At 43.4% G+C, this 11957-nt stretch overlaps 1 protein-coding gene across 2 annotated transcripts; it reads left to right on the top strand.

Moving 5' to 3' along the window:
* The first annotated feature begins 992 nt into the window (after nt 1-992).
* On the top strand, nt 993-8452 carry nkain1 (sodium/potassium transporting ATPase interacting 1). Of its 2 annotated transcripts, none has more exons than XM_005728319.2 (8): nt 993-1602; nt 1929-2317; nt 3148-3285; nt 3393-3473; nt 4015-4212; nt 4403-4463; nt 6248-6329; nt 7992-8452. In XM_005728319.2, the coding sequence occupies exons 2-8, from the start codon at nt 2264-2266 to the stop codon at nt 7999-8001; spliced, it is 624 nt and encodes a 207-aa protein (XP_005728376.1). In that variant the 5' UTR covers nt 993-1602; nt 1929-2263; the 3' UTR covers nt 8002-8452. The 2 variants fall into 2 exon arrangements, with proteins under 2 accessions (XP_005728376.1, XP_005728377.1); XM_005728320.2 differs by lacking the exon at nt 993-1602 and adding an exon at nt 1611-1732.
* Nucleotides 8453-11957: the final 3505 nt, after the last annotated feature.

The following is an 11957-nucleotide window of genomic DNA, read 5'->3' as shown; positions in this document are numbered from 1 at the left end:
CTAGCAATGAGTCTGTCACATTGCTGTGGAGGAATTTTGGCCCACTCTTCTTTGCAGATTTGCTTTAATTCAGTCACACTGGAGGATTTTTGAACATGAAAAGCCTGTTTAAGATCATGCCAAAGCATTTCAATCTGATTTAAGTCCAGACTTTGACTCAGTCACTCCAAAACCTGAAGCACCAGACCGCTGTGTAAGTTTTACACCAGATGTAACAGGACTCACACTTTCCAAAAAGTTCAACTTTTGTCTTCAGAATATTTTCCCACAAGTCCTGGTGATCATCACGATGTTTTTGGCAGCTGTGAGACAAGCTGTCATGTTCTTTGTGGTTAGCAGCGGCTTTCTTCTTACTCTCCCATGGATACCATTTTTGCCCAGTCTTGTTGAATCACAAACTCTGACCTTAAGTAACACAGCTGAGGCCTGCAGTTCAGATTTTATTCTGGGTTCTTTTGTAACCTCCTGGATGAGTCGTTGATGCGCTCTTGGAGTAACTTTGGCAGGTGGACCACTCCTGGGAAGATTCTGCAATGTTCCAGGTTCTCTCCATTTGTGGATAACGGCTCTTACTGTGGTTCACTGAAGTCTGAAAGTCTCAGAAACGGCTTTATAACCCTTTCAGGACTGATAGATGTCAGTTTGTTTCTCAGCTGTTCTTGAGTTCCTTTAGATCATGGCATGTTGTGTTGTTGTTGTTGTTGTTGTTTTTGTTTGTTTTTTTATTTTTAGATCTTTTAGTCTACTTCACTTTGTCCGACAGGTTCTGTTTAAGTGAGTTCCTGATTCATCAGGTCTGGCAGTAATCAGCTCTGGGTGTGGTTAGTGGAACTGAACTGAACCACTTAAAAAGTGGTTACGACTGGGGGGCAAATACTTTTGTACCGCACTTAGAATTATATTTGACTGCATATCTACTTCAGTAGAGCCCAAAGGAGTCTATGCTTTAATTTATCAAAACAGGACAACTCAGAATTCTTTATTTGCAAAGATTTGACACAAAAGCATGGTGAATTACAAGTCCAAATAAAATATTTGTCATGCTCATTGATTCCTGCGTGGCCCTTTGCAATAGCCGCCTCATCATCTGCCTCCTTCTCTGATATAGCTTGTGTGCAGCTCACTGTAATTTGTTGTCGCGCTGCTCGTGGTAAGTAGCTGAGATTAAACAAGGCTGTTAATTGTGTTTATTTCCGCTCCGAATAACCACAAGCTGAGGAAAAGGGCAGCACCTCCGGGGGCCAGCCTCCCCTCTCCTCGGTCTGGATGGTGGTGCTGGAGGGAGGAGGCGATTTTATTCCTCCTCCTCCACAAGTCTGAACCCCCTCACCCACCGCGGGCCCCCATTTCTTTTGTGATCCTTTCAAAAGCCTCGCGGGGCTGCTCGCTCGCGCTCACTCGCTGACTCCCTCGCGCACGCGGATCCGCAGAATCCATGCAGCTCCTCCTCGAGGGGTCGCGGTGACTGAGAGCCTCCACCCCCTCTATCTCTCTCTCTTTCTCTCTCTCTCTCTCATTCTCCCCCCGGCTCCTCCTGCTCCTGCCCCGGCACCGATTGTTGACAAAAGGCGCTGCGAGACGGAGCAAAGGAGCCCGGTATCGGTAAGAAAAACCGCCCGCTAACTTGACTTCTTCCCCCGCGAGCAGCTCGAGGAGAAGACGATCCAGACGACGGAGGTTGGGAGAGGAGGAGGTGGGGAGGGGGGCGATACTCTTCCGCTCCTAGAAAACCGTGAGTCACAACGGGCTGCTTTGTGTCCGTAGTGTATGTAGCCAAACGTTAGCTGTAGTACCACCACTGCGGGGTCGGTCTCCTCCTCCTCACCGCCACCACCCCCGTGTGATCCGGTATCATATGATGCTCATTTCTGTCTGTAGCCCGGAGCGGATTATGACAGCTTTCCGTCTCTCTTTGTGTCTTTGTGTAGCCCCTCTTCGGAAGGTGTGGCCGAGGTGATTCTGTGGTGGTCAGACCGCAGCAGGCGTGAACTGGACCCTCTTCACCTCCTCCTCACCTCTCTCCTTCCTGAAACCCTCCCGCGACTGTTATTTACAAAAAACAAAAAAAGCAGAGGCCAAGATGGGTCATCCACTGTGAGTGGAAGAGCCGGACCAGCGCTGCTGGAGGAGGCGGCGGCCTTGGGCACGTCTATTCAGCCGGGAATGTTGTGAGCTGAGGCGACCAGGCAGTCTGGATCTGACCGGGGACCCATCTTTTCCCCGGAGCCTCCGCGGCTCCAAGCCGCGTCCTGAGCCCTCCAAAATGGGGAAGTGCGACGGGAGATGCACGCTGCTGGTGATATGTTCACTGCAGCTGGTAAGTGTGTGTGTGTGTGTGTGTGTGTGTTTTTACTCACTCACCATGAAGATATAATTAGAGGAGCGTGCTACAGACCCACACATTGTAATCAGACATGTTTGTCTGGCCTCTTCATGCAGTCACACAAGGAAAAAGCTTTGAGCTGCAGCTGCTGGGGTGCCATGCCACATTACAGGCTAGGGTGTGTGTATAAAGCAGAAGGGTACAGGGTAGGGGGGTCTTTAGTGTCAGGGTCGTCTATGTTTATAAAGAGAGGCTTGATAGCTCCATATAGAAAAAAAAATCTGAATGTAAAGAACAAAAATGCTCTTCTCACCACCTGGTCTCTACTGTAGAGTGAAAGTTGGATGTTTGTTTTCCTCTGAAATAGCTCAGGACTGACACTCTCAAGGGTGATGACTGTGTTATAAGAGTGACTGTAACATCTCCTTGCAGTGAGTGTGATGCAGGCGTGGACAGCAGCAGTGTGAGGAGCAGTTATTGAGGCTATTGTTTGCCCGGCTGATGAGTTGTTGTGCGGCACAGGGTTTTGGCCCATAGATTCTCATTAGTTTGGTGGAGCTTTTTGGGGGTGCTCCTCTTTTCTTTTTTTTTCTTTTTTTTTTTACAGTCACTGGACTGGCTGGTGCTCCAGGCAGTTACCATGGAAACAACTGCGGCAGACCTGTGTATGTGTCTCCCTGTCACTGTATGTGTGTGTGTAGCCTTCACTACTTGTGTGTGTGTGTTGTGTTTTTCTGTCCTTTATATTTGCATGTGTGCTTGTTTCTTTCCTAATATGCATATATACGTGTGTGTGTCTGTGTGTGTGACCCACCCCTTCCCAGGTGGCAGCCCTTCAGAGGCAGGTGTTTGATTTCCTGGGCTACCAGTGGGCTCCCATTCTGGCCAACTTCCTGCACATTATGGCCGTCATCCTGGGCATGTTTGGCACTGTGCAGTTTCGCTTCAGATACCTCATCTTTGTGAGTAGTGTATATCCATCATCTTGCACCGGAGTCCCAGTTCCTGCACTAACTGTGTGTGCAACTTACTGTCCCCAAACACCGATCCCTGTGTCTCTGTTTGGCAGTATGCAGTATGGCTGGTCGTCTGGGTGGGATGGAACTCCTTCATTATTTGTTTCTACCTGGAGGTTGGAAACCTCTCTCAGGTAAGTTGTGTTTTGTGTGCGACCCCTGTTCTGACTTGTATGGTTTTGTTGTTATATTTAAGTACATTTTTATAGATCATTTTACTTTGCATCAGCTACCAAATATTAGCAGTTCTCTGGCTCTATGTCGCTTTTTTCAGAAGTATTTTTTAGACTTAACGATTAAGGCAGGTCGTTTTACATCCGTATTTTTCTTTTTCGATCCTAGTAAATTAGCCTTGAGTGATTTAAAGTTTAAAATATTCCGTATTCATCTCAGTTCAGCCACTGTGTTCATTCACTTGCTCCTCTACTTTTAAGACAACTTTTTTTCTGATTGTCTTCCCTTTTTGCAAAACCAAGCAAAGAATCTCAAGTTTGATCTGTATTACTTCTACGTAGACTGACCTCATTAATAACTGGTTATGTTTAACATAACAGTGTAGACATGGCAGAAGACAGAAGAAAAGCATCACCGTATTAATAACAATTAAAAGAAGCTTTAAGATACAGTAAGAGAATGACAATTAGCTCTGTGTCTACTGTATGCGTGTGTGTTTAGGATAGAGACTTTCTCATGACGTTCAACACATCCCTCCATCGTTCGTGGTGGATGGAGCACGGTCCTGGTTGCCTGGTAACACCAGTATTAGACTCCCGCATGGCCCCCGATGACCACCATGTCATCACTGTGTCCGGGTGTCTGCTCGACTACCAGTACATCGAGGTGTTGAGCTCAGCCATTCAGATCCTCTTGGCTGTACGTATCAAACACACACTCACACTTACACACACACACGTTCTTGTACATTCATTTTTTGGTTTTGTATCACTTTGCTGACCCTCAATATCATGCTAAAACATTTTCCGAGAAATATTGGACAAGTCAGCAGTGACTCAGCTAACAGAACAACCCTTGTATTTATTTCTGATCATCTCCTCTCCAACAGCTCTTTGGCTTTGTTTACGCCTGCTACGTAAGCAAAGTCTTCCAGGATGACGAGGACAGCTGTGAGTATCTTTCTCTTCTCACTAAAAGCTCTTCCAGCACCTTGTTCAGTTGATTAGGTGTGCTTGTCGTACTATTTTCGAGGGCTCTTATGTGAGAGATCCATGACTCTGAGTGCGAGTGCTGTCGTCTCATTGGTTTCTCCTGTGTGAGTCATGCTTAGCGATATCACTGCAGAGGATTCCCTCTGGGTGATCTGAGCCCTCCATCTGTGGGGAGTATTAGGATGCATTCCCACCATGAGAGTGTCTGTCTGTCAGCTGGCTAGTGCTTGTCTGTCGGTGTGAGTGTGCCATCTGCGTGTCTGACTGATTGTTCCCGTGATGTGCCTCTTGTGAGTGTTTTACGCTCACTCAGTGGAAGAAATGAAGTCTTATCAAGTAAACTTATCAATGTTATAAGTTTGATTTCCTGTAAGGGGAAGTGGGCGAGTGCTGTGTCTCTAACGTCTTAATAGCATGCTGTATTGCAATTATATGCCTGTCATAGCATAGTGTCAGTGATGTTCTAACAGTAACACGCAACATCTACACGATTTGTTTAAAATCCATAAAACCAAAATCAAGTTTCTCAGCTATGTATTATTTTAAAACAAGGCACCACTCACACTCATAAAATAGATGGACTATAGACTGTATATAAAAGATGGATATAGCGAGTGTTTGACATCAGCCGGTCTAAATTTTAGCTTTAGATCCATCGCCATGTTGTTTTTTTGTTTTTATAATATAGAGACTAAATCAGATTTTGTAATAGATTTGGGTTTTTTTCTGCAAAAATTCGGCTTTTTAATATAGAGATTGACAGACCACGTGACTTTTGCGCATTGCTTTGTGGGTACCTGTGGCAACAAAATCAAAACACTGCATCAAGCGCTAGTATTTCCAGCACTGGTAATCATTAATTCTGCGGTTTTAATCCCCACTTGCATTTTATTTGCCCCAAAAACAGTTATGTATAAAACGTCCGTACAAAGACAGACATGACGAAAAGGCAAAAAAAAAGGAGTTAGCTGAAGCAATTTGCCTGCAAATACTCGCCATTTACTCTTCGAGTGTAGTTAAAGTTGAATAAAGCATTACGCAAACTGAAAAGTAGGCATCTTCCAGGCAAATTACAGGAAACTGCTGCAATCTGCTAGTGACCAAAGCAACCACAAGGTTTTTTTACTTAATGACAGCCAGCAACCTCCAGTAATCAGTCGGCAACCAGTCTGGGAATACACGTTTTCCCTAGCATGTGGCAGGTAATTAATCTGTCTTACACTTCATGTTATTGAAAGCTCTATAAGTGTGTACACATCAATAAATAACTAAATGCCTTTTTTTAAACCACGTTTGTGCTTCATTGTAAAAAGAAAGCATTACAACATTCTTACTTTAAAATGATGGAGCTGTTCAGTTCTAGCTGTAGAGAAAACAGATCCAGAACTTGATGTTTGTTTTGTTTTTTTATAGCCCCACTGATGCAGCTAATCAATCCTACTTCACTCGACACCACATGACTCTGTTCCTTTAATCAACTGAGAAAGATTAGAACTATGTATCAGTGACACAAAGGCAGTAGGGAGGTTGATGTATTGGTATTGTATCTCTGCTCATTCTGATGTCACAGTTTGCAGTCTATAAAAGCATGCCAAACGCATAAGATGATACAATCTGATGCTGTGAGAGAGTTATCTTGAAATACAACACCTGGTATATAACCCTCCCCACACACACACACACACACACAGTTTAAGGGAAACTGGAATGATGTCATTCTTGTTCTTTCTCCCCTCATGAAGTTGATTTCATTGGTGGGTTCGATTCTTATGGCTACCAGCCTCCTCAGAAGTCCTCTCATCTGCAGCTGCAGCCTCTTTACACGTGAGTTACAGCCATCTTCTCCAAATGTCTCCTATTTTAATATCTTTGTTTTTGTTGCTTTCTTTGTTAATCTTTCAAGCGCTATTCCAGCATTGTAGCACTGCTATTGTGTAATGGTGTTGGATAAATGTAGTGCAGTCAAGCTGAGTGAGGATCTGTTTTTAGTCCTTAATTTGTATGGAGTTAAGTTAGTCTCAAAGGGATGATGAAAATGTGTACAACGTTTTTGTGAGTACTTTTGGGTACTCACAAAATGCATGCTCCAATCCACACACAAATACAAAGCAATTTGAACAAATATAAAACTCCTTTACAAATGCATATATATCCAGACCTGTAGCTTTAAAAACTTTTTTAGTTTTTCTTAGAATCCAAGGGAAGGCCAGGGCCCGGGACTATGAAGCAAGTTCAGTATACCCAGGGTATCTCTCTGCAATCATATGGGATCATATGAGTTTTCTTTCACAGAAAATGATCCCTGCGAGTGTCACCTACTCCAGAGATATTAAATGGTGATTAAAATCTATATTTAAAATATAATATAAGAATCTATATTTATTGCTAATTATCAGGGAAATGCAAAGACTTTAGACACTATTAAAAAAACTTTAGATCCTCATGCCGTCCACGCACAGAGGTCCATGGGACCTTCTGGGAATGATGATATAATTTGCTGGAGAACTGATTGGTCAGTAGGTGGTGATTTCATACCCTCTGATCTCTAATCTAGAACTTAACCTGCTCTGGAGCGCTGCTAAAAAGAGACACATCTTCATGGTACTGAAAACCCAGGTTTAACCCTCAAGCTACCTGGATGAGACAAAATCCTTCTTCAGTTACAGGCCTCCAGTGTCCAATTTTTCACTAGCACTTGAACGCAGCTTGAGAAACCGTTCAAAGCTGCAAATGTGAAAAATGCTCCAAATAAACAAGTGCACACATCACGAGATCTCTCCGTATCAGGCAAAGCTCTTAAGTGAGCTAAAAGAAGGTTTTCATTGTCGCCTAATGAGGGAAAGATGCCCGGTTTGATCTGGGAGGATACTGTTCCTTTGGGGTTGTGTCAAGAAGGGCTTCTTTGGGCTACTCGCCTAGGCTGGTAGAGTTTTACACCGGATGACCTTCCTGATACAAACCCAAAGGGGATTTGTGTCTCCACCTGGAATCGAACCAGTGACCTTTCGCTTGCCAAGTGAATCTGTTAATCTGGTGCAAAAAAAAATAAAAAATCTGCCAAATCAAACATGCAGAGCGGCTCACTGTGGCGACCCCTTGTGAATAAGGGAGCAGCTGAAAGTAGCAGCTTTTTGAAAGTAAAAATGATCAGATTTGTGTCCTTGAACGTAAACATTTGTGCAGGAATGATCAGTATTTTTTTATCCTTGTAAGTATTAGTTTGTAATCCTTTTGAGGCTAATTTAACTCCATACATTTGTATCAATCTCAAAAAATGTTAGACATTTCATAACTATAACAGTTTTTGCGTTAAAGCATGAAAACCTGCCTTTGAAAATTACAGGACTGGTTTTTTGGCAGAGCAGTTTAATGACACGAAATTCAACTTCATGAGTAAAATCAGTGAAGTGCCTTTTTTCATGCAGTTATGTCAAAGTGCAGCATATTGTAACTTTAACTTATGTCATCCTCTCTGCACCCCTGCAGGGCTGGTTAACTGTTGGTAGCACCCCCTTCAGGCCAAACCCTGATGGTGTCACTGTGGATGGACTCACTCTATCACAGTTTACCTGAGAAATGGACTTAACCCCACCCAGACGGAGAGGCGTGTGAGTGTGTGTGACTGTGTGTGTGTGTGTCTGAGAAAGTGAAATATGGCCCTGAAAAGAATGTACAGAGCTCAGGGAAGAACCAGCATGCCGGGCGGCGTGACGAGAGGAAGGCGACGCTGGAGGAAGGCGAGGGGAGAAGACATTCATAGAACAAGAGCTGGCCTCACCGAGGGGACAGTTCACTAAACTGCCAGCTCTCAACACTCCCACTGCTGTGTGTGTGTGTGTGTGTGTGTGATTGTGTAATTCCACAGGACTAGCTGGTGCTTTGCAGTTGCACCCTGGACTCTTACCACTTGGTGCCCCTGTGATTTCTTTTTGTTTTTGTTCTTGCTTTGTTTTGTTTTGTTTGGTTTGGGGGGTGGGTGGGGTTGGGCTCGTCGATGTGGGTGGGTGGGTTGGGGGGGGGGTCACCTAATAAAAAAAGAGGCACGGCTCGTACCTGTTGTTGTTTTTAGAACGTGGTGATGTGTAGAGCAGTCGATTACGATTCCCGCTCCCAAAGCCATCTCCCCCTTCCTCCTTCCCTGCTTTCACCTTCCAGCCGAAGCCACTGCTGAGGTCCCAGGACGCATAGAAAAGCGTGAATTCCTTAAAAGATAAGGCAGGTGATATTTCACTTGTTTATTATTACGGTAAATACAAGGCAAAACATGAAAAGACCAAAAAACATCCATCTTTCAGTAGCTTCCCTGTAGCGCCCAGCACTGATTTGTTTTACTGTACTTTCCTACAACAGCTGCACGCTGTAGTTTCTTTAGCAATAAAGAGCACGTTTGTGGAAACTATTTTTATGTCCAGGTAGTATTTACAGTGAGGGAGAGGTGCGTGTTTAAAATAAACTACAGTGCCCAGCTTTGTTGTGACAAAGGGGTGCAATTTGGTGCAACGGCGTGGCTGACTGATGGGGTTTTCAATAGTTTTGTACAAGAGCGCTTTCACAACATGGAAAATATTTATCAAAAGGCTGATTTCGTTGCTGTTTTTGTTTTACCATGGAATATCACCAGCCTTGTCTTTTTTAAATTATAGGTTTGGCTTGCTTCTGAAATCAAGTAAAAGTGATTGTCAGGAAAATCTATTCAACATATTGTAACATGTAACACTGTTGATCAGCAGATGGCTTTGGGATCAGGCATTAGTGTGTCTATGGGGTGGTAACGGGGGGGGGGACACTGTGCATGTAAATAACCAGCCAATGATTGTTATTGTTGGTTCCATTTAGGGAAAGAAAAAACAAACAAAAAGGGGTGGGGGCAGGTGGGTGGGACTCGGTGGGAGGAGAGGGTTACACGTCCAGACTTGTTTTCTTAGTACCCGTTTCCCTCGTCCTCTCGTTTTGCTTACATCCTCACGCTGCCTTCTTTTAAGCCCATCTGCAGCTAATATTCCCCACCATCGTCATCTCACGAGCTACGTCCACTCCTGCAGCTCATTCGCTGATTTCCAGAGCATGGCGACTGAGGAGGAAAATGTACCATACACAGTAATGAGTAGTTTTTGTAGATGTAACTGGAGAAAGGAAAAGGGAAGGAGGGAGACAGGTATGAGGTGAAAACCTTCTCGGGTGTTAAGGAGAAGTTTGAAATAATAAAACTACACTTTCTACATGAAATGTGGCTCTTGTTGTCTCTGCGTGTGTGCTTGTGTGTGTGTGCAGACTCATTTGTCTCACCCAGGAGGGTTTAATAAATTGAGTGCTTTCCATCCTTTGATTACATTGTAATAATATTGGGATTATAAGGCACTGAATTGTTTGGAGGATTAGTCAGGAGCGTTATCCAAATGATGCACCCAGCTGGGCTGATGTTCTGCAGCGAGGATTTGACTGTCAAAACATTGTCTCAAAGTGACATTATAATAGTAACGGTACATGTGAGTTGACTTATTTTATGCCTCCGCTGCTGAACTGGGATCCATTAATGAAGCTGATGTGTGAATTTCAAAATAAAATCACTTTAATTTCATTTTTTTAAAACATGAACTCTAAACAGACAGTTAAATTTGAAAATACAGTCACTGTAAATTTTCATTACTTATATACTTTTTAAACCTCTAAAAATGTGTATTACTCACCTTTAATGTATTAGAATTTTTTTACTTCATACTTTATTAGGTACACATGTTCAAAGGTTTGTTATCTAGTCACATGTCTGGACAACAGAAGACTGGAAAAATATGGTTATCTAGTCACCCAATCACATGGCAGCAACCCAGTGAATTTAAGCATGTAGATAGAGTAAAGATTAAGTGGTGATATTTAAACGAATGGGGAAGAAAGATAACTTTAGTGACTTTGAACGAGGTATGGTTGTTGAAGTATTTCAGAAACTGTTGATCCACTCCACCACCACCTCCACGGTTTAGAGAGAATGGTCTGGAAAAGAGTAAATCCACAGTGAGCCGCAGTTCTCTGGGTGAAAATGCCCTGTTGATGTCAACTGTCAGAGGAGAATGGCCAGAGTGCTACAGAAACTCAAATAAACAGTCGTTACAACAGGTATGCAGAAGAGCATCTCTGAAGCAGATGGGCTGCAGAAGCAGAAGACCACACCAGGTCCTGTCAGCTAAGAACAGGAAACTGAGTGTACAATTTGCATGAGTTCACCAGAACTGGACAATAGAAGACTGGAAAAATATGGTCTGGTCTGATGACTCCATTTCTGCTGCAGCATTTGAATGGTAGGGGTAGGATTTGGTGTAAGCAACATGAAAGCATGGACCCATCCGTGCGTTGACGGTTCAGGAAGATTTTTTGGCACACTTTGAGCCCCATAATACCGACTTTATTCAAATGCCAGAGCCTATCTGAGTATTATTGCTGATCTTTATAATAACAGTGTATCCATCTTCTGATGGCATGTCCAAAACTCAAATCATTTCAAACATTTTTTGATCAAGACAATAAGTTAATTGTACTCAAATGACCTCCAGTGTCACCAGATCTCAATCCAAAAGAGAACCTTTGGGATGTGGTAGAACAGGAGGTTCCCAGTACACAATGCTGTCACGTGGAGCAAAATTTCTGAGGAACGTTTCCAGCAGCTGGTTGAATGTATACCAAGAAAAATTTAGAAAACTCTGTAGGCATAAAGGGGGTTCAACCTTGTGGTGGCTAAGTGTATCTAATAAAATGGCTGTTTAGTGTATTTCAAGTAATTAAGTTGAATTTCAAAATAAAATAACAGCAATTTCATAGAAAGATTAGCAGCTGTGTCTGAAAGTGTGTATTACTATATTGTGATTTAAGTATCATGATTACTTTTAGTATATTAAAAAAGAAGACAATACAGAACAACTTGACCATGTTCCTGAGTGGAACTCATATGATAGAGACTTAGAGGTATAATTTCAAACATTGTAAATGACAGAGAGGGGGGTAATCTTATTTTAACTTTTGTGCGTCTAAAAATAACAAGTGGCGCTAATTATATACTTATGGCTATTTAATCTGGGCCGGAGGAGTCCTACAAATGCCCCATATGATCCCCAATACATTTTCTATAAGGGTAGCCATTATCTACTGTACCCATGACGTCATCCGCGCGCGGGTGCGTGCGGACGGCGTTCTCTCCGGTCTGCAGTCACGGTGTCGCCACTGGCACATTTCCAAAGGACCACTGGGTTATTTTTGTAATGTGGGCCGCTTACTGCCCCCTTTTCACGCCGTCTGCCGACATTCCGGAGGTGTAACGGAGCGTCCGGGAGCCACGCACTGGCTGGCCTTGTGGCGCACCCCGTTACCGTGGAGACCCCAGCGCATTGTATAGCCCACAGTAAAGGAAGGCTGTAGCAGCGGAAGATAGCACCATAAATATATATTGAAAAATGTTTACATCTT

Source organism: Pundamilia nyererei, unplaced genomic scaffold, assembly GCF_000239375.1.
Source record: "Pundamilia nyererei isolate P.nyererei 1_Seehausen unplaced genomic scaffold, PunNye1.0 scaffold00028, whole genome shotgun sequence".
Classification (NCBI taxonomy): Eukaryota; Metazoa; Chordata; class Actinopteri; order Cichliformes; family Cichlidae; genus Pundamilia; species Pundamilia nyererei.
This window is presented reverse-complemented; position numbering and strand designations above follow the sequence as displayed.